The sequence below is a fragment of the Peromyscus leucopus genome, chromosome 3, assembly GCF_004664715.2.
Source record: "Peromyscus leucopus breed LL Stock chromosome 3, UCI_PerLeu_2.1, whole genome shotgun sequence".
NCBI lineage: Eukaryota > Metazoa > Chordata > Mammalia > Rodentia > Cricetidae > Peromyscus > Peromyscus leucopus.
The window spans coordinates 66,131,615-66,155,038 of record NC_051065.1 but is presented as its reverse complement, the minus strand read 5'-3'; the positions used below and the strand labels follow the sequence as shown (position 1 = coordinate 66,155,038).

The 23,424-nt window shown below is 42.3% G+C and overlaps 1 protein-coding gene and 1 non-coding gene across 2 annotated transcripts in view; both read right to left on the bottom strand.

The window, feature by feature from the left end:
* The window catches only part of Ube3c (ubiquitin protein ligase E3C), a 111,986-nt gene that overhangs the window by 15,949 nt on the left and 72,613 nt on the right, over window positions 1-23,424 (bottom strand). Inside the window, exons 19-22 of the mRNA XM_028864189.2 lie at window positions 12,401-12,613; window positions 6,745-6,933; window positions 6,577-6,643; window positions 1,437-1,567 (exon numbers count right to left, since the gene is read on the bottom strand). Of these exons, the coding sequence (XP_028720022.1) occupies window positions 1,437-1,567; window positions 6,577-6,643; window positions 6,745-6,933; window positions 12,401-12,613 (600 nt within the window). The remainder of the gene's footprint in view (window positions 1-1,436; window positions 1,568-6,576; window positions 6,644-6,744; window positions 6,934-12,400; window positions 12,614-23,424) is intronic.
* Window positions 20,074-20,148, bottom strand: Trnag-acc. Its single transcript has one exon. It is a non-coding gene; the product is annotated as a tRNA-Gly (tRNA).

The following is a 23,424-nucleotide window of genomic DNA, read 5'->3' as shown; positions in this document are numbered from 1 at the left end:
CCACCATGTCCATCTAAAATCTTCATTACTCTTATTTATTGTGTGTTTGCATGATATATGTGTGTGAGCAAGGGTGTGGAGGTCAGAGGATAATTTTCAGGAGTTTGTTCTTTTCCTTCCATCACATGGGTTTTGGGGATTGAGCACAGGGTGTCAGTTTTGGCAGCAAGCGCCTTTTCTCAGTGAGTTATCTCATCAGTCCCTGCTGGGACATCTTGCTGGCTCCACTATGTATATTCTTTAAGTATGAATGCTGCTTCATTTTATTTTATAATGAATATAGGAAATATCATTAAATGTCTCTCAAGCATTTTTTTTGTGTATGGTATGTTTGTGTGGGTGGGTATGAGTGTGTATGTGGAAGCAAGAGGTTGGGTGACTTCCTCAATTGTCTTCTACCTGATTTAAAAAAATATATATGTCGTTTGTGTGTGTAGTATAGTGTATAATGAGGTCGCAGGACAACTTTAAGGAGTACATTTTCTCCTTTCTTTCAAAGCAGAATGCCTCATTTCTGTTGCATTGCATAATCCAGGCTAGCTACCTGGGAGCTTCCAGTCTGCAATTCCCAACGTACTATGGGAGTGTTGGCATTCCTGATGCACGGTATTGAACCAGGATTGGACTCAGGTAGTCAAACTGGCAGGGAAGGCGACTTCACCTGCTAAGCCATCTTGCTGACCCTTCACTCATGTTTTGAGGCAGGTCTTCCACTCAACTTCAAGCTTGCTAATTCAGCTTGACTGGCTGGCCAGCAGGCTCCAAAAATTCTCCCATCTCCACTTTTCTAGTGCTGGGATTACAGGCCCAATATTTTTCAACTGAGTACTGGGTATCTGTTTGTTTGTTTTGGAGACAGCAGGGTCTCACTGGCTTTGACTGGCTTGGAATTCAATATGTAGACCAGACTGGCCTCCAACCCACAGATATCAGAGTCCTGTCCATCTGAGTGCTGGGATTGAAGGCATGCAACACCTTGCCTGGTAGGTAATAATAATGAATTTAGCTCCTCCTGCTTGCTTGGCAAGTATTTACTAGTTATCTGAACTATTCCCCCAAACCCCCAATAACTTTAATTACTAAAAATGACAGGTAGGCCAAGTTATATGAGTTTAATACTAATTTTCAGAAGTAATCAAACAAGGCTAGGATAATGTTAAACAAGTGGTAATAACAACCATTACCAAAAATCTACTGCTGCTCATCTCCACTGCACCAACATTTTTAGGTTGTGTGTTCTTCAATTTTGAGTGGAAAAGGATCACCATGGACTGAGGCTGATTTCAACTCCAGGCAGCCTATCTGGACACAGGCTCTTTAGCTACCACAAGCCGAAATACAATTATCACAGCACTTAGAACTCAGAATAGGACAAAAACAAACATGTAGTGGCCAGGTCTGTATGGTTTAAAATAAATGGCATGAAAGATGCATACCTTGAACCCCAGGAGAGGGGGGCGAGAACAACTTGTTACAAACTTGAGTAACTTGCGCTTTTCTTCATCAGTGAAACCTTCTACAACTCTCCAAAAGATTTTAATGACAGGATGATCGGCAGAATAGCCCCCTATAACAAAATGAACACATTATGCATTAAAAATAAAACCAAATGCAGAAGCAGGAGCAACAAACTTGGGAGTACGACACCCATGTTTTAAGGGCCTGTCAGAGGGGAGTGGGTTTTCTAAGAGCCAAACTAGAAGATACTTGCTGCGGTAGTTTGAATGTAATTGGCCCCCATAATCGCAGGGAGTGGTACTATTAGGAGGTGTGGCTTTGTTGGAGTGGGTATGGCCTTGTTGGAGGAAGTGTATGACTGTGGGGGCGGGCTTTGAGGTTTCCTATGCTTGGAGTACCGCCCAGTGTGTCAGTCCACTTCCTGTTCCCTGTAGGCCAAGATGCAGCCAGAAGAGCATGCTGTCATCCATGCTCCGGGCCATGATGATAATGAACTGAACCTCTGAAACTGTAAGCAAGCCACTCCAATTAAATGTTTCCTTTATAAGAGTTGCCATGGTCATGGTATCTCTTCACAGCAATAGAAACCCAAACTAAGACACCTGCCTCTGGTCCTTGGCGGAAGGCAGATGTGACCATCCATAATGCAGCAACTCATCAGTGAAACCTTCTACAAGTCTCAGAGTCAGAAGGCATGAGGACATGAAATGATGCCTAGCAAATGCTAGAAAGAACAACAGGTGGAATAGACCCTTCTTGAGTAGGAACTGACACTTGGCTACATATCTAAAATGGTAGACACATCTTATGTCTCAGAGAGCTAGGCATTTGGCCAATGTGATCTCCTTGTCTTAATAATTTTATTGCCTCTCCTTCTGATAATAAGGTTCTGACTACGGCTGACAACCAGCCCTGCCTGTGATTAGGCACAATTCTAAAATGTACTATCTGCTACTTACAGCTTTTAATCTCATTAAGTGCTTCCTAAAACTAAAATAATTGCTATATATTGTTCCCTCATTGTTAATCCACTACAGAAATAACATCAATAAGATATCTTAAGTGCATTAATTGGCACCAAAATGACTATGGTAATATTTTAAATCTATTTACTGGAATAGCTGAGATCCTTAAAGGTATAAGCTCTCAGTGCAAGTCAAGGAAGGTCAAACAACCTAGGGCAAGTTCTTGGCAAAGAAAGGTCAGAATAATGGCATTTTCTTAAACATATGACTTGAGAGTGCAGACACTGACTTTTGGCATTATTTGCTTTTATGTGAGATTAAAGTTCAGGTTTAAAGCAACAGCAACTACAGAAGAAAAAATGCACATAAATAAATATATATGCAAATTTAAATGATTTTTAGTAACTTTAGAATCACCAACACATCTAGATTTAGTACACTTCCATTTTCTCACAAAGATCCTACAGCCATCTCTGACCTCTAACTCCACAGATGGTGTATACAAAATGCCATTTAACAGAACAAAGGAACCCAAGTTGGGTTTTTCTTTTCCTCCTTTCCTTTCTCTTCCCTTTCTACCTGCCAATTTCTGTTTTTGAGAAAGAGTCTCACTTTGTAGCTCAGATTTGCCTTAAATCAGAGCTACACAGAAATCATCTTGCCTCAGCCTCCTAAGGACTACACCTAGCTTGGATTTCTTAATTTAAATGTCATATTTACATATTTACTTTTTTTTTTTTTTAAAGATTTATTTATTTATTTATTATGTATACAGCATGTATGACTGCACGCCAGAAGAGGGCATCAGATCTCATTACAGATGGTTGTGAACCACCATGTGGTTGCTGGGAATTGAACTCAGGACCTCTGGAAGAGCAGTCAGTGCTCTTAACCTCTGAGCCATCTCTCCAGCCCCATATTTACTTATTTTTGAAAAGATTTATTTATTATGTATAGTGTTTTGCCTGCAGGTGTGCTTGCAGGCCAGAAGAGGGCACCAGATCTCATTACAGATGGTTGTGAGCCACCATGTAGTTGCTGGGAATTGAACTCAGGACCTCTGAAGTACAAGCAGCGCTCTTAACTGCTGAGTCATTCCTCCAGCTCTCCTGTATATTTATTAGTATGCTGTCTGTGGTTCTGTTTCTACCATGTGGATCCCTGGGGCCAAAATCAGGTTCTCAGGCCTGGCAGCAAGAACATTTCACCCACTGAGTCATCCTTCTAGCCCTAGATTTTTAAATTTAATTTTTGTTTTTGTGATAAAACATACAACATAAAATTCACCACTTAAACCACTTTTATGTGACAGTTCAAGGGTATTGATTACATTCACCTTTCCATGCAGCTATCACTTTCATCTCTTACAGGACCCCTATCCTATCTCCTTCTCATTAGTTATCTCAAGTTCAGTCTCCTTTATGTGTCTGTAAGGCTTTTTTTTTTTTTTTTTTTGGTTTTTCGAGACAGGGTTTCTCTGTGTAGCTTTGCGCCTTTCCTGGAGCTCACTTGGTAGCCCAGGCTGGCCTCGAACTCAGAATCCGCCTGGCTCTGCCTCCCGAGTGCTGGGATTAAAGGCGTGCGCCACCACCGCCCGGCCTTTTTTTTTTTTTGTACTCCTTTTTTAGGTGCCTTATAAAGTAGAATCATTGCCGGGCAGTGGTGGTGGTGGTGGTGGTGGTGGTGGTGGTGGACGCCTTTAATCCCAGCATTTGGAAGGCAGAGCCAGGAGGATCTCTATGAGTTCGAAGCCATCCTGGTTTACAGAGCGAGATTCAGGACAGGTTCGAAAACTACACAGAGAAACCCTGTCTCAAAAACAAAACAAAAGTGGAATCATCCAGTATCTGTCCTTCTGGTCTGGTCTCTTTCACGTAGCACCATGAGCTCAAGATTCATTCCTGTTGGGGCCTGTACGTTAGCTTAGTGGGTCTAGGCACTTACCAGCAAACCTGATGATCTGAGTTTGATTCCTGGGTCCCACATATTAGACACACACACACACACACACACACACACACACACACACACACACACACACACACACTCACACATGCGCGCACCATAAAAATTTTTAAGAGGGGGCTGGAGAGATGGTATAGCAATTAAGAGCACTAGCTACTCCTCCAGAGGACCCTGGTTGGATTCTTAGCATCCTTCATGGCTGTTTAAAACTGCCTATAACTCCTGTTCCAGGGGATATGATACTAAGTGGTGCACATAAAACTTATTGAGACAGTGTTTCTGTGTAGCTGTGACTGACTTCAAACTCACAGAGATCTACCTGCCTCTGGCACCTAATTGCTGGGATTAAAGGCATGTGCTATCACTGTCTGGTTACTTCATTTTCTTAACAGTATCTTCACCAAAGATTGCAACTTTGAGTTAGTCCAATCTATCCAGTTTCTTGTGTTCTAACTGAAACTTTGACTAGTCCAAATACATGAAGACTTTGTCCTTCTTGTTCATTTTAAGTTTCACAGATTTTACTCATACCCATAGGCATTCTATTCTGTGTTACTACTGGGAAATGGTGTAAAGTCAGCTCATTTACCCTAATGACAAGATACCCCCAAGCCATCTGAACTGTCTTGGTGCTTGTTGGGAAAGTAGACAACCTTGAACACCAGTATGTGTTGTGAACTCTGGTTAGTGAGTGTATGTCTCCACGCCAACTGACTCACTGCCACTGTGGCATTTCCTAATTTTTAAATCAGGCAAACTATTTTCTTCTTTAAAACTGTTTTGGGAACTGAACAGTGAGAGCACTGGCTGCTCTTGCAGAGGACCCAGATTTGGTTCCCAGCGCCCACATGGTGGCTCACAACAGCTGGTAACTCTATTTGATGTATATGAATGCTTTGCTTATAGGTATGTCAACATACCATGTGCATACAGTGCCCATGGATACCAGAAGGGGGAATCCTGGAACTGGAGTTACAGTTGTGAGCTGCCAGTTGTGTGCTGGGAAATGAACCCATGACTTCTGGAAGAGCAGTCAGTGTTCTTAGCCACCAAGCCATCTCTCCAGCCCAACAGTTGATAACTCTCGCTCCAGGGAATCTAATGCTTTTGGCTTCTGTGAGCACCAGGGATGCACATGATGCAGACATAAATTGCAAGCAAAACAGACACATAAAATAATACAATTAGATTGAATTTATAGGTCAATTTGGAGATAATTACCATTTTAACAATATAAGTTTTCCAGTCAAAGAAAATAGTTTCTCCATTTATTTAGATATTATTCCTTTAATCCACCCCCCCACCCCCGTTTTGTTTTAGTTCCTTTGTGTAGCCCTGGCTATCCTAGAACTCAGTAGACCAGGCTGGCGGTGAACTCAGTTTAGAGATCCACCTACCTCTGCCTTCTGAGTGCTGGGTTTGAAAGTGTGCTCTGCTAGATCTCCCTTAGTTTCTTATAACTCTTTTTGCAGTTTTCTTTATATGCCCTGTGCTTACTTACATTACTGGGTTCATTTGTGGTCTATATTTTTTGATGCTGTCCGTGGAATGATCAATTCCTTTTTTCCCTCGAGACAGGTTTTCTTGGGTAACAGCCCTGGCTGTCCGGGAACTCACTAACTATATAGACCAGGCTGGTCTAGTGCTCACAGAAGTCCCCCTGCTTATGCCTCTTAAGTGCTGAGATTAAAGGCATGCACTACCATTCCCAGCACATCATCCCCTTTAAAAGCAAAACTGGAAGCAACCAAATGTCTATGAGTAGAAATAAAAAAAGGTAGGTCATAAAGAAAATACACAATGTACAGAACAGTATAAAAATTAGAACAGGCTCACACTTGTACTTGCTGGTAGCTCTGCAAATGACTGAGAAGAGTTTTTTTTTTTTTTTTTCCCTCTGAGACAGGGTTTCTTTGTGTAACTTTGGAGCCTGTCCTGGAACTCGCTCTGTAGACCAGGTTGGTTGGCCTTGAACTCACAGAGATCTGCCTGCCTCTGTCTCCCAAGTGCTGGGATTAAAGGCATGTACCTTTACTACCACCGCCCGGCCCTGAGAAGAGTTCTTAACAGTAAGGTGGACAGATAGGGATGGAGCAGTGTCATGTGTCTCTCAGCACACTACCCATATAAGAGGTTACGGTGACAGCTGACCTATGGGGAAGGTACACTCGAATGTGGTGTCACATACCTGAATAGTTTGTAAAGGATTTTAGGTCCTCCAGACTTACGGGAACTTGTGCACCAGAAATTAATACCTGTGGGGGGGAAAAGGTTAAATTGTAAACTCGAAGGGAGAGTTCTCAGAAAGTGTTTTACTTCCCGAGACAATGGTCTTTGAAAGTAGTAGCCATGGCACCTGAATTTCCTGCTGGTCAAACATTCGGAGCCACTCTAGGCTAACAACGTTGGCCAGGCCCTGGCGGAAAGCTAGGCAGTGCGGTCGGATCTGCTTGTTCAGCCGGTAGTCAGCCACCAAGTGGATGTAGGCAATGCGGTTGGCCCCAGTTACTGGGATATCTTTCCCTCCAAACTTTAGTTCCACCACCTGTGAACAGAGAGCACAGAGTTCGAGAGGTGTGACAATGGGGAAACCAAAGTTCCAGGCACAGGAGTCCAACATACAACAGCAGCACCAGCTCACAGGACAGCCCCGGCAACAGGCAGCACCTCTGCCTTTCTCCTCACGAAGCATCCTGTCCGCTCCCAGCACTAAGGAATCATGCAGTAATGAAATTACAACAACCTCATCTAAAAAAATTAGAGTCATTAAGGGCAAACTTATAATCAGAAGATCATTTTAGTCCCAGAGAGAACAAGGTACTCCTTCTGGATAATAAATACTCATCATACTTCCCCTCACATCTTTAGAATGTTGTCTCTACTAAAAAATGTTTGATTTAAGGACAGTGGTAAATAATTTTTGAGGGGGAAGGGAATAAGATATACTGACATGCCTATAATCCCATCACTTGGAAGGCTGAGGCAGGAAAATTTCTGGTCTGAGTTATACAGTGAAAGCTCTGTTAAAAACAAAATTTAAAACAAACCAAAAAAATAAAGAAAAAGACAAAACAAAATGCACCCCCCTTCCCCCCCACAGCTACACCATGTCTCTAAGTTTAGAATGACTGAGGAACAGCTCTGGAATTGTCATGGCAGGGCCATTATGAAAGTAGTGCAGTGAGAATGCAGCTCTCGCCCGCCTCCAAGTGAGTCCTCAGCAGTAGGTGCTGAGACCGTGTGAACTTTCACATATAGAAAAGACCACCACAGGTCACCAGAGATGCAGTACCATCAGCTACAAGAGCATGCTCTGAAATGCCTTGTTTATAACAACATAAAAGAAATGCATTTTGGGGTCAGTGGAAGTTACCTATGCCATGGACAAAGCACATACAATAAAATAGTCAAGTGTAGGGCTGCACACATAATCCCAGCACTTGGAAAGCCAAAGGCTAATTCAAGGCCATCCTGGGCCACATACTGGCAGTGCAGGGGTGTAGGCACACAACAAAAGAGCAAAAGCATTTTTGTGTATCCATATTAGCAAGGGCACTTCTGCTAGTGAACTAAGAGTGATGGTTTAAAATGGGCTCAGTGTCTGGGGAAGCAGGCGGCAAGCTTTGGCTATAGGGTGCTTATAATGTAGATCACAGACCTACTAGCACCACCACCACCCCAGCTCTACTTTTTTTCATGGCTCCTTTAAGTCTCCAGCATAACAAGAACATACTATGAGCTGAGTAGTGGCTTTTATACCCCCGAGTTTACATAAAGGGTATTTCAGTGTGAGGTGAAGAACTTTTACTTAAATCAACCTGTATCTGGTACTTACTGGAGGGCAGGCAGGGTAGTCTGCTAATTCCCATTTTATGAAAGTTATGCAGCTTTAAACTTGAGTGCTAAACTTGGCTGATTCCTTCCTGCAATATTTCACATTTTAGACATTCAATCTCTCTTACTAATTTGCTTTCTCAGTTTGGGACCCATCAAATCTCACAATGGGCTTTCAAGCCATTGTCTCTGGGCTGAGTGAGGACTGCTCATTACCTTAATTCCTCTGCTTGTACTCAGCTGACAGTTCATCTGTTAACCAGGCCTCCTGAGGCTGGCTATTATATTTCCATATATAAAAACACTGCTTCCTTTAAATGGATTAAGGGAGGTAATAGATGATGTGATTGTATGATGTGAAGACAAAGAAACAATCAAGTTTTCAGTTAAAGGTACTTCCAAGATCACCAATTATCTTGCCTAATAAGACAACAGTGGAATTTCTAGTAACTTAATAAAATGGTGATACTACCTTTAATTTAAAATCCCCTCTTAGACTAAATCTAAATATCAATGCTTATTTAAAAGTCACCCAAATGTGCCACAATTCTAGGTTTGACAGGCACATTAAGACACCCTTTGAAGACTGAACAGGAAGGTTCTGGGCATAGCTTAGTGGTAGAGGAAATGATCAGCATCACGAGACCCTGGGTTCCACCCCCAGCAGTATAATAAAAAGACAGCACAAGGAAGCTGTCCTTGTAGGTTATTTCCCTCTGGCACTTAAGCTCATTAGTGTACTAACAAACAGGCATATTGCTCAAATAAAAGGAATACTCTGGGACTAGAACTGCTATTTTACAGAGGAAGAGTAGTGGCACACGGCACAGAGGGCTGCCTGTTTCTATCTACTTCTGCAGAAGTCCCTTAAATCTGTACTTCCGTATTCTTCTAATCAGATCCTTGGTTAGTAATTTCTACATGACCATTTATCACTTCTTAACTCAGTGGAAAATTCTATGCCACCATCAGCTGCCTCAGGGAGAACCTCACAGTACTAATCAAGTGTGCCAACTAGTTTTTATATCAGCTTGACACAGGATAGTCATCTGGAAAGAGGGAACCTCAATTGAGAAAATGTTCCCATCAGACAGGCTTGTAAGGTATTTTCTTTTTTGAAAGGTTTATTATGTATAAGGTGTTCTGTCTGCATATTTGCCTGCATGCCAGAAGAGGGCCTCAGATCTCATTCTAGATCTATATAAGTGGTTGCTGGGAATTGAACTCAGGACCTTTGGAAGAGGTTAATGCTGTTAACCTCTGAGCCATCTCTCTAGCCCTATAAGGTATTTTCTTAATTAGTGATTGATATGAGAGGGTCTAAAACACTAGGTGGGGTCGTCCCTGGGCTGGTGGTCCTGTGTTTTATAAGAAAGCAGGCTTAGTAATCCACAAGAAGCAAGCCAGGAAGCAGCACGCCTCTACTGCCTCTGCATCAGCTCCTGCCTCCAGGTTCTTTACTTGAGTTCCTGTTCTGACTTCCCTAGATGATAGACTACAAGATATAAGATGAATAAATCTGTTCCTCCCTAAGTTGCTTTTGGTCAGTGTTTTATCACAGCAACAGAAACCTTAACTAAGAGATCATGCTACCAAGATACAGGGCAGCAGTAACATACACACTGGCTGTACAGTGAAAACATTTTATTTTATTTTTTTGGAGCTGAGGACCGAACCTAGGGCCTTAGCACGAGCTCTACCACTGAGCTAAATCCCAACCCCCTTTTAAAAAATATATATTTAGATTTATTTATTTATTATGTAAACAGTGTTCTGCCTGCAGTCCAGAAGAGGACACTGGATTTCATTATAGTTGGTTGTGAGCCACCATGTGGTTGGTTACTGGAAATTGAATTCAGGACCTCTAGTAGAGCAGCCAGTGCTCTTAACCTCTAAGGCATCTTTCCAGCCCAAAAACATTTTTATGATGGTACAAACCTCAATTTCCAGCCAACCCTGCCCCTTGCCCTCTTTGTGCTGGGATTACAGCTTATTCCCTAGGTGTGATTGGTTGGTGAATTCTGGAACCCTGGCACAGAACACACTCAGGATGTTTCCAGGTCACAACACTTGGCTTTCTAAGTGGGCAATGGGGTCCTCATTATTGAGCAGCAGACATTTTATGAACTGAAATTTCTCCCCAACCCTCTAAATTTATTTTTCATCTGATACATAAAAACAAAAACTGTATGCATTTATGGGTTCCTATGTGATGTGATGTCATGATGTATGCTGCATTATATTTAAATCAGGTTAAACACATATCCACTAACATTTATCATTTTTTTCAATGATAAAAGCAAATGAATTCCTTTCTTCTAGATGTTTAAAATACATAGTGACTAATTCTCTACAGTCACCTTACTATGTGAATATACTCCAGAACTTTACTTGTATTTCATACACTGATGACCTTTGAAAATCTACATTAGAAACAGGTAACAATGTAAATTTAAAAAAAAAATTGCTATGTGTAGTCGCGTATGCCTTTGATCCCAGCACTTAGGAGACAGAGACAGGTGGATCCCTGAGTTTGAGGCCAGCCTGGTCTACATAGTGAGTTCTAGGACAGCAAGAGCTACATAGTGAGACCCTGTCTTGAAAAAACAAAACAACAACAACAAAAAAAGAAAAACAAAATTTAAAGTCGCTACTAACCTAATTACTGAATTCAGAAAAAGATTTCTGCTGTACACCAAGGGTTAACAATGCTGTTTGGAGGCACAGTGTCTGCCTAGCACATGCCTGGGTTCCAGTTCTAACTTTTCCACCTACAACTTATAAGTCACGCTTGTTAATACTTCATACTTTATAATCTGTGTTTTAGCTCACAATTGGTTTGGGGGCTAGTAATGATCCACTCATGAAGATGACATATTTTTCTGCTCTTTGTTGAGACAAATTCTGGATATAGCCCAGCTTGTCTTAGAACTTGTTATTCTGCTGCCTTAGTGTCTCAGATGCTGGGATTACTGGACTCATCAGTAATGTACAGCTTTGCAAGCATTTTAAGGAGTTTTCTAAGTTCTGGAAACATTTTAACACATACCACAAAAGACAGGATAGTACGCTGTTATGCCAAGATTGGGCAGAAAACAATTCTGTTTCTTCCTAGGAAAACATAATATCCTGCAAATGGCTACAGTGATGCCTACTAACTCTTAATCTACTTACTCCAAGGGAATGAGTTTCATGAAATGTGACTTCTATAATGATAGAGCTGGTATCAAGAAAACTAGTTTGGATGCCAGGTGGTGACTGTGGCTCCTGCCTTTAATCCCAGTATTTGGGAGGCAGAGGCAGGTAGATCTAAGTTTAAGGCCAGCCTAGTTTACATAATGATTTCCAGAGCTACATTGTAAGTTCCTGTCTGGTCTACAGAGTGAGTTCTAGGACAGCCAGGGCTAGGGCTACACAGATAAACCTTGTCTCAAAAAACTAAAAAACAAAACAAAAAACTGGTCTAGAGCTAGATGTGATGGTTTATGACTTCACGTCTAGCACTCGACAAACAGAAGCTGGTGGATCCAAGGTAGAGGCCACCCTGGTTTACGTAATGATGTCCAGGACACGTAGAGCTATGCAGTGAGATCCTGTCTCACCACTACTCTGCCAAAAAAGGAAAGAAAAGAAAAAGTGAGTTTGGACCAGGCATGAGGTGGCACATCTTTAATCCCAGCACTTAGGAGACAGAAGTAGGCAGATCTGTGTGTTTGAGACCAGGCAGCTTCATCTATATAGCAAAACTCTGTCTCATAAAAAATACATATGCACACAAAAGTATACACACACACCAAACAACAAAAGCCCAACAAACCAAAAACAACATCAAAACCTAGGATGACACTAATTTAGGCCTTTTTTTCCCCCAATAGGATGAAAGCAGCAGGAGCAACTGGCAGATGTGAGGGAAGGAAGGTTTGGCAGTCACTCCCCAGCATGGAAATGAGAAGTTCCGGCTTCAGCACAGCTAGAAGGTACAATTCAGACAGGGAAGGACTGCCAGGCAGGGCATGCTGTCCCTGCAAAGATGTTGAGAACAGGAGTGAGCCGAACGCTTGAGTTGCTGTGGCTGCCAAGTCCCCACCAAAAGTCTTTTCCAACTGAGGACACTGCCATGGTGACGGCAGTAGGAGGAACACCGTCCCACAGACGGGATGAAATGAGCCCCAGCTCACCTGTGCTTCCCCCAGGTCATTGTTCACAACGGTAAAGTTCAGTCCCAGCTCCTCCACATCTTCTTCGTAGCTCTTGAGGAAAAGCAGGTTCTTGTAGACTTCAGGATCTAACGAGGCCAGATGGTGGATATCCACATCTGCACTGGTTCCCAGTAGCTTAGACAGGAAAAAGCCAGCAAAGGGTAGCTCCACCAGCATGTTTTCATACAGAGCCTTCAGACAGACCAGAGGGCAGACAGGGATTAACATTCAACATTATTCTCATGCTTCCTATAACCAGAACTTAGGCTGATTCAGCGGTGACAGAGGTCCTGAGAAGTAGATTCTGTCTCCATGATAATGAGACAATCTAAGTGAGGCCAATGCATTTACCACATGCCAGGCCAGTGCTGAAACCTGAGTGCTAATACCAAATGGGATTTCTAAGAGCCAAGTCCTTTATGCCACAATAAACAGGTCAGTAAATATTTTCCATAAAGAGCCAGACATGAGCGCTCTAGGGTTTGTAGTATGTTAGGCACCAAATGACCACAAACAGGAAACTCAAACACAGCAGAGTACTGTCTCACAACTCTACAGATGGATCCTTCAAGCTCCTGGCAGCTCTGGACACCCTTACCAGCCATGGCTTCAGTAGCATCTCTCTACTTCCTGCCTCTGCACCTGCTGTCTTCACTGTCTGTCTTCTTTGTGTTACATCTTTCCTTTATCTTTGAAAGATACTGGTCATTGGATTTTGGGACTTCTTCTAATTCAGCATGACTTCAAATTTTAACTTGACTATGTATTTCCAAATGAGGGCACATTCACAGACAAGGAGTACTAAAGCCTGAATACAGCTCTCTGGAGGTTACAGACCTGGTCACATCAGCCACAGCTGCTCACTCTATTTCTGTAGTTCAGAAGACTGCTGTTCTTCCAGAGGACCTGAGTTCAATTCCCAGCACCCACATCAGATGGCTCACATCTACCTGTAACTTAGGCTCCAGAAGATCTAATATACTCTTCTGGTTTCTGTGAGCTTTTGAATACACATGGCATATGTTCACATAGATACACACATATACATTCCTAAAAAGGAAAAAAGAGAAATAAGAAATATGTCTTCTCTGCTTTGTACTGGGGTATAATTGATAGACAAACCTTGCACGACTATTTGATAAATTTCTTACTTGGTTATACCTAAGTAACTTTAGGGGACCCCCTCCACAGATCTACCCTTAGTCTGCTCTCTCCTACAGTGAGTTTCACCAAATCTAAGACTTCTTATAAGATAGCACATATCAGGTTTTGGAGATTCTTTCATTTACTGAGGCGTGATAGGTTCACCTATTTACTTGGTGAGGACATATGTGGTGTTTTCATTTCTGAACTTTCATGAACATATACTTAGGTGTTGCTCGAATCTTAGATAGTCTTTTAATAAAAAACCTAGAGCCAGGTACCAGGGTGTAAGCTGAAAGATCAGCCAACCATTAGTTCTTACCTCTACAACATCCTCAGCCTAAAGAGAGTGAGTTCCTGTTTCTTCACGATTTATATACCTTTCTCTGCCCTGCCATATCACTTCCCAGGATTAAAGGATGTGTTCCACCACTGCCTGGCTCTATTTTTCTCTTAGACTGGATCAATCTCATGTAGCCTAGTGTGGCCTTGAACTCATAGAGATCTAGACAGATCTCTGCCTCCCAAGTGCTAGGATTAAAGATGTGTGTCACCACTGCCTGACCTCTATGTCTAATCTAGTGGCTCGCTCTGTCTTCTGATCCTCAGGCGTACACAATACATCACCACACTTAGGCGCAGAAAACAGCATAGAGGTGGCTAGCACAAGGAAGACATTGCCCCAAGAATTCTAAAATGCTAGCACTTTTCCTCTACCAGTGATGTGTGAGGACTCCTGCTGGCCCTCATGCTTCCACCTGTCAGTACTGCCAGCTTTCTAATCTTGGCCCTGGTGGTTGAGGCAATGGAGCATTTCACCATGGCTGGAAGCTGAAAACTATTGGATTAATTAGTGTTAGTTACTATGTAGATCTCCAGAGATTCCCTAGCAGAGATGGAAAGTAAAATTATGTAAAGGTTTCCAATATCAGGTCAGAGATTCATGCCATACAGTAAATATTCCAATAGCCCACAGTTGTAAAATGCAATAAGGACTCAGAAATGTGTGGTCAGATTTAAAAGAACATTTTTCAAGTTGGTGGCAAGGTAGCTCAGAGGGTGAAAGCTCTTGCTGCCAAGCCTGATCTTTGGGATCACATGGTAGAATGAGAGAACTTTAGCTCTACCTCCACATGGCAGATGAGCACACACAAAAGCACAAAAATAAAATTAAAACAAAAAACAAACAAACAAACATACAAAACACCCCCCCCCCATATTCTTAGTGTCTTATTCTGACAGGCAAACTTGGAAACTGTAATCTTTGTCAAGTCTTCTAGTAAAAAACTTGGCTGCTGCTCTTAAACACTATTTTCCCCCACCGAGACAGGGTTTCTCTGTGTAGTTTCTTGGTGCCTGTCCTGAATCTCACACTGTAGACCAGGCTGGCCTCGAACTCAGAGATCCGCCTGGCTCTGTCTCCCGAGTGCTGGGATTAAAGACGTGCACCACACCAGCTCCCAGCCTACTCTTAAACACCTGTAAAAACTCAAGCATCACATTGAGCAGGCCATGACCGACTCATTTCCTCAAGACCTAACGTGCTAAGAAGCCGACTCCTGTCGGGCGGTGGTGGCACACCTTTAATCCCAGCACTTGGGAGGCAGAGGCAGGTGGATCTCTGTGAATTCGAGGCCAGCCTGGGATAGAGAGTGAGTTCCAGGAAAGATGCCAAAGCTACACAGAGAAACCCTGTTTTGAAAAACCAAAACCAAAAAAACAAAAACAAAGAAAAAGAAACTGACTCCTATGGAGCCACAGAAATCTGAGTTCCTTCACATGCTTTTTCTATTGGGATATGTCTAACCCAGAGATCAGTGTTCATGGTGAGTCTGTGCTCTTTCCCCACCTCCCAGGGCAGTTGCATGTCCAGGCAATGCCCAAATAAAAAACAATTTCCAGGGGTTGGGGATTTAGCTCAGTGGTAGAGTGCTTGCCTAGAAAGCACAAGGCCCTGGGTTCAGTCCTCAGCTGGGGGAGAGGGGGCGCGCGCGCGGGGGCAGGGGCGGGGACGACACAACAAAAACAAAGAACAATTTCCTTCATGGGCAATTATGTTCTACAGCAATCCCCTACCCAGCTCTCCTAGCCAAGGGGCCATCACCAGCCACATCATACACTTCATATGAGACCCAATAGTAAGACATTAAGAGGTAAGTCATCCTTCACCCACTCTCAGTTCCCCATATAGCCACAGCCTTCATACACCTGTTTCATACTGTGCTCTATGATGTCATTAGCTCTCAAACATACATTGTGAAGCCTAGATACAGAGTGTGCTCAGATATTGGGAGAGGATCACAATTTGAAAATTCACTAGCTCAGAGGATTGAAAGACTCTAGAAAATGGTTGGAAACATCTCTCCCAAAGTAAACAGTTTGAATATCACCGGTGTTTTGCTTCAGAAGGCTACTACCAGACAGTCTAAAATGCACCTCTCCAGAGGTGAGGTCTTCCCTAGAAAGACCTTGTCAACCTTAGCTAGGGAAAACAAGGTACATGCCCTAGTGATATATAGCCAATCTGAAGATGAATCATTTCCCAATCAATTTTTAAAAAGTTGACAACACAGAACATGAGAGAATGAATAATAAAACTGCAACTACCCACATAGTATTTACTGATAATATAAAGAAGTTGTTCCAAAAAGTCACAGCTCACTCAAGAATGGTTAATACATGGGCAGTGGTAGGACACACCTTTAATCTTAGCACTTGGAGACAGAGACAGGTGGATCTCTGAGTTTGAAGCTAGCCTGGTCTACAGAGCGAGTGCCAGGGCAGCCAGGGCTACACAGAGAAACCCTGCCAAAGAAAAGAAAAAAGAAAAACAACAACAACAACAACAACAAACAACCCAACAGAATCTTTTTGAGTTCAAGGCTAATCTGACCTACATAGTGAGTTCCAGGACAGACAGAGCCACATAGTGAGACCCTGTCTCAAACAAACAAACACCCCCAACAACAAAAACAAACAAAAAAACCCAACCAACAACAACAACAACAACAACAACAACAAAAAAAAAACGGTTAATACAATTAACCTGGAGTACTTATAAGCACCATTACTTCTACATGAAAGATGAGTTCAAAGCCAAGGAGAGCATTCTGCATAAAGCTTCATGATTGATCCCAGGTGTTGAGAAAAAGCCCTCATTTATACAGTGGACTTTGAAAGTAAGCTGGAATGTAAATCATTGGATGTTCAATATGGAAGGTCATTGTTTGCCATTTCTGCATTAGTAACAATAAACCAGAGAAATTCGTTAAATATATCAGGGCTACCTGAATTTTAAGCAGAAATCCCACTGTGACTCATAAAATGTAAATGCATAGGTATAATTTTTTACATAAGGCAGGTTTAAACCTTTAGAGCATTTAATATACAAGCACTAATAAATGATAGCACTGAAAACTATGACTGCATCAGCTAAATGGATTATAAATTAAATTTCCATAATGTATGCAACTAAGATACAAATGTAAGCATAAATCAAGGTATTTTCTAAATACAGGTTAGTTATACTACTCTAAAACTGTCTATTTTTTATGCAAAATAATCCACTTAGCATTTTCCAGCCCATTGCACCACACTTGTTCCTAGAAACGTATCAATAACTACCTGTCACAGGAAAAAAAGATAGGTATACAGAAAACCCTGTGCTGTGTTTTCCAGCTATCTGTCCTTTATGAGTGTTTATAGCCAGAAATTGTGCCAAAACGGTTTGAAATGAAAAGGATTAATTATAGTAGAAGCCTTTTAATATAAGTGAGTGCAGTCTCAATGTAATTAATGCAAATTGTGGCTCTATCAGGAGAAAAAATGTGAGCCATAGCACAGGCCACTTCTGTTTGCTGCCAAATAACTTTGGTAATTTACTACATTAAGAATCAATAAAAAAAATAATGCTTTTCAAATGCATCTCTATCAATCTTCAGGTAGTTCTAAAGTGAACATTTATAACTTAATCTAAAAACTATAGGAGATGATGTCTTGCTTTAAAGTCATCCTAAATGAGCAAGCAGATAATAATTTTAATTATTTCCAATCATGCTAACCACATAGTTTGAAAAACAAAACAGAGCTCTGAGTTAAGTACGCATACCCAGAGTAACACACCCTAGAACTGAGCTTTGGAAGTAGGAACTGGACTGGCCAGCCCATAAGGATCTGGAGCCATAAGCTCCTACTCTGCAGGACATACACCTTGTCTCTGATATAGGGGCCCAAGTAGAACCAATATCAACATCCATTAAAACACTTATTAGTTGCCAACTATGTCAGACAACATTTTACAGCCAGGGCTGCTTCTATGAGCTTGGTTGTAAAACCACTTGTCCTTTTTTGACCCTTTCAGGTTACCTACAATTGTGCATGCCACCAAGACTCATTTAAGCCGGCAGTGGTGGCATACGCCATTGATCCCAGCACTTGGGAGGCAGAGGCAGGCGGATCTCTGTTGAGTCCCAGGCCAGTCTGGTCTACAGAGAGAGTTCCAGGGCAGCCAAGGCCATACAAAGAAACCCTGTCTCGAAAAACAAAAAACAAAATAAAACAACAATGAAAAGATTCATTTAAAATCTTTGGTTTTCAGGGTTGGGGATTTAGCTCAGTGGTAGAGCACTTGCCTAAGGCCCTGGGTTCAGTCCTCAGCTCTGGAAAACAACAACAACAACAACAACAAAAAACTTTGGTTTTCAGTCATAGCCAACTCCTGTAGCATTTAGGCCCACACAGTTACCTGACACTAAATTAGAGCTGGGACTGGGTCCCCAGCCATGTCTCATCCACCAGAGTCCTGTTTTATTGCCTGTATGAATGTTAGCTTCAATGAGTGCAATTGCTCAGTAGTGACCCAGTAGAGGTGTAACTAGAGAAGCAACTAACACAGCCTGGCTGTTCTGTTACTCAAACAGAACAGTTTGAGATCTTTACTGATATTCTTAGAGGTACAACTGCTTTAAGTTTTGATTAAATCAAATGATTAAAAAAAATTAATCTACTCAGGTCTTGTGTAGATGCGTGTATCTAAGAGTATGGGTTTGTGCATGTGAGTTCAGTACTCTAGGAGGCCCAAACAGGGCACAAACCTCCCACCTCAATGTAGTTACAGGGGTTTGTCAGCTACCTGATAGGGGTGCTGGTAACTGCAAGAGCAGTAAGCACTCTTAAACCACTGTACACTCTTAACCACTGCATTGTCTCTCCAGGCCTGATTTTTTTCTTTTGTGGACTGTTCTGGTTTCACATCTAAGGTTCAAGGATCACTGGGGATTCTGATGCACATCCAGTGCTGGTCGTTGTCGTCTTTTTTTTTTTTCTTCCGAGAGATGGTTTCTCTGTGTAGCTTTGCGCCTTTCTTGGATCTCACTCTGTAGACCAGGCTGGCCTCGAACTCACAGAGATCCGCCTGCCTCTGCCTCCCAAGTGCTGGGATTAAAGGCGTGTACCACTACTGCCCAGCTAAGTGCTGGTCTTCTTAGCAGTGGACAGCTTGGGCTGCACTGCCCTGACGTCTCTCTCACATCTCAAGGCCTGAGGTCAGATCTGAGGCAGTTGTCCCTTTGGCACTGCTGCCTGCAGAGCACATTCTCCTTGGGATGGCTGCACTGGGCCAGGCCCATGGCACCTTGCCAGCACTGTCAGGCCCTCTTTAATTCAAGATTTTCACTCCTAGGCTCAGCATGTAAAAGTGAATCCTATGCAAGCCTGAGAACCCAAGACCCACTTCCAAAACCTGTAGTGGAAAGAACTGACTTTCACAGTTGGCCTCTGACCTCCAAAAGTGCACTGTGGCACATGTCCACCTTCTCATTATACGTAACAAAAATAACAAGGATGATAAAATGAAAAAGCAAAAACTTTTTACTCCAACAGTCTTGTGACAACCTGTGGTGACTTCAGTGACCCAGATGGCCGTGATCTAACATTCTAGCTACTCAGTTCTTGCCACCTTCACTAGTTTACCATGACCACCTGGTCTTTAAGTCTATTCCACCGTGTACTGACTCTCACCCAGAGCCGCCTCACCCTCTGGGTTTGACAGCCCAGGCTAATTAATCCCTGTCCGACTCCCTATCTTACCCTAACGCTGGCCCCTTTTCTCCTTTTCACCTGTTCTTCCCTTCTGGTCTCCACTCACAGACTGATTTCCTTCCTTCCTTCCTTCATGTCTTATTTTTTAACATGTCTAAGTGTTTTGCCTGAATGTGTGTACCACATGCATGCCTGGTGCTTTTAGATGTCAGAAGGAGGAGTCAGATCCCCCAGAACTGGAGTTATAGATAGTTATGAACCACCATGTGGGTGCTGAGAATCAAACCTAGGTCCTCTGCAAGAGCAGTATGTGCTCTTAACTGCTGAACCATCTCTCTAGCCTCCTGATTTCCTTTCTAAACAGTCCAGACTTTAGAATGGGATCTTGTAATCATTGTCTGTGCTTTTAATTTGTTTGCACCCAGTTCATTTCTTTCTCTTTAGTTTCTTTTCTTTTTCTTTTTTTTTTATGTTGGAGCTGAGGACCGAACCCAGGACCTTGTGCTTGGTAGGCAAGCGCTCTACCACTGAGCTAAATCCCCAACCCCAAGAATCTTGTGCTGGCTAGTTTTTTTGTTTTTTTTTTTTTGTTTGTTTGTTTTTGGAGACAGAGTTTCTCTGTGTAGCTTTGGAGCCTGACTGGAACTCACTCTGTAACCCAGGCTAGCCTCGAACTCACAGAGAACCGCCTGCCTCTGCCTCCAGAGTGCTGGGATTAAAGGCGTGTGCTGCCACCGCCTGGCTTCTTTAGTTTCTTGACACAGAGTCTCATATAGCCCAGACTGCCTTGAACTCCCAATTCTTCTGCCTCTACCTCTCAAATGCTTGAGTTACAGGTGATGCCACATCTGGCCCAGCTCACCCTTTCTTGCCTCCCTATAGTTAGTGGCCACTTTGGCTCACTCTCAGACCTCAGTTAACTGACAACCCATGTTTCTCTGGGAAGTTACTCTCATGGTCAGTCCAGAAAATGTTGTGAGGACTGGCAGAATGCAGCTGACAGGCTGGCTGGCTAGCTATCTATCAAGTCCCAGGTAAAGCTGCTATTCCTGGGTCATCCTTGGAGAATACCAGCCTCTTTCCCATATAGGCTCTATTCACTCATCTTAGCACCCTTTGAAGCATACATCCCACAACTTCACTGAGGTTTTTCTGCTTGTACATGTGAACACACTCTGGAAGAAGCATTGAGACTCATTAGCACCCTGGCTGTCCTTCTGTTTCTTCCAGCCACAGACCTCCAGTCATGCTCGCAAATAGCACTTAGCTCTACCTGAACTAAATACACCTCAATGGGATCCTGCAGAGAACACTTTCCTCAAAGCATCAGGTCTGTGCTTCAGGCAGAGAATAAGAGGAGCAGTTTACTTGTCTATCGCTTATGAAAATGTCCTTCATTTTACTGCTTGTTAGCTGAATGACCATAACAGTTCTCAGATGACAGTCACAGGTGCAGAGCACAGAATGTACCTTAGCTGCAGTGATGCTACTGTCCTTGACCATCTGCTAAGGCTTTGCTTCTATTCCAAAATGATGTCCACAATGAGAAGTAATAAGGCCACCTCATCAGTAACATTACATAGTAATTATCCTTCTTTCCCAAGACAGTCTTTATCAGGCTTCTGAGACACTGAACACTCCTTGTTTTTTCTTTCCTTTGTGGAATTCTGCTGCTCCATGGACCTTGGCTCCCAAGTTCCAACCTCTGTGTGGATCCCCTCTAGCTTGCAGTCCAGACCTTGTTCTTGAATACAGTGCCCACCTAAAGTACCTAGGCATGTCTCAGGTATCTAAACTGAATAACTGGTTATCCTGATCTAACCTTCTTCCCTAGCTTAGCCAATACCACTTCCACCCTTCTGTTCTCCTCTTCCTTTTACCCCTGATTCATCAATAACGCCCTTGCACAAACTCCTTTTCAGCTCTACATTACCAGGGCTGAAATCCACTGTCACCAATCTCTACCGTGACTTCCTATTTGAGTGCTTGCTCTACCTATTTATAACATCAAAGCTAAAGACATTTCAGGTCATGCAATCAAGATCAGGAGTTCCTTACCTGGTCTAATTCACCCCAGAGATTGGCCTCACCTACTTATCACTGCCTTCGAAGCTGATCTTGTTTAAGAACAAAACACATGTGCATCTAGTCATGGTCATTAAATTGTTGTTGTTGTTTTTCAAACAGGGTCTCACTATTTAGTCCTGGCTGTTCTGGAACTTGCTTATGTAGACCAGACTAGCTTTCAACTCAGAGATCCTCCTGCTTCTGCCTCCCCAGTTCTGGGGTTAAAGGTATGCACAATCATGTCTGGCAGTCACTAAATTTCAATGAGTATTTGTGTAAAAGGCTTTGTCTCAGTTTTAGGAAGCATGTGCTACTTCTGTCAAGACCACAAGTCTAAGGAAGATAAGAGCCTTGGTCTGATGGCAATGGGTGAGGCAGGGAACACCATGTACTAAGCTTAGGGCTCAAAGATGACTGCAGAGGAGAGGAGCTATGTCATGTGAAGGATGAGGCAAGTAAGGGTCCTAATGTTTATCTCAAGCTTTACAGATTTAAACCTCGGAACCCAGAGAGCATTTTCAAAAGGGACACTAATGACATATAAGAATAAATTCTTTCAGCTTCCAGAAAGGTCAAGATCAACTGCTAACTGTCAACATCACACTTTATGATACATTAACTGCATACTTACTCCACTGAAATACACAATTATAAAGCATGCTGAAGTTATACAATCTGCTAATTAAAATTTTCAAATATATGACCATGGTATTAACAAATAATCTGATTTATAGGCATTCTGTTCCAATTAAATCAATATTCTGAATCAAGGGGAAAAATTTCAAGTAGGATTCAAATACGATAAAGGATTTGTTCCAATAAATATTCTGAACTTAATTGGCTTAAATGGACTAAGGTGCTTCTGTCTGTAAAAAAGTCCAACATGACATGACCACATCCCAGCCTGTTTACTTATCCCTGTCTAGAGCCTGATTTACAGGCAACAAAGTGCAGCCATGACCCACAGCCCAGGCAGGAACCATCTGCTAATGGAACTTTTAACTGAGAAGTGACCAGTGACGGGAGGTAATTCTTCCTGTGCAAAGCTGCTCTGAAGACCTTTGTGCACTTTATCACAGTAAACAATCACTAACATATGCATTAAGAAAATTTAAATATATTATGACCCAATAAATACCATAATCAATCAATAGATAGTTTTCTTCTCTTGCAGATTTAATGTTCAGGTGCACACTATTAGTGCTGTATGGGTACATTCATCTGGATGCAGACATGCTGATGCAAAGTTAACCACTTAAAATCAGATGGTAAACAGATAATTCAGAAACCCCTTAGGAATTCCCATGCAGAAAACTCTGTGGAACTAAATCAACCACTATTCTCAAGGAGGTAGCTTTAAAAATAATTTAATTAATTCACTTCTATTTCTGCAGTCTTGGGGGTTAAACAATGTGTACAAGCACTCTATCACTGAGCCATGTGCCCAGTCCTTGCTTTTTGAGACAAGATCTTGTTCAGGTTGGCCTTGAACTCACAATCTTCTTGCCTTAGCCTCCTAGGTGCTGAAATTAAAGCATGTGATATCACACTCTAAAATGAATGGGGTTCAGAGTGTGAACATTTCTACACATATCCTCTTTTCTTCCCAACCTCTATTCATCATGACTCTACATTTGGGACAATTCGATTTTAGCTTTCACATATCAGAGTGCACATGTGGTATTTGTCTTTCTGTGTGTCAACTACTTCACTCACCTTGAACTCACAGAGATCCAAATGCCTCTGTCTCCCAA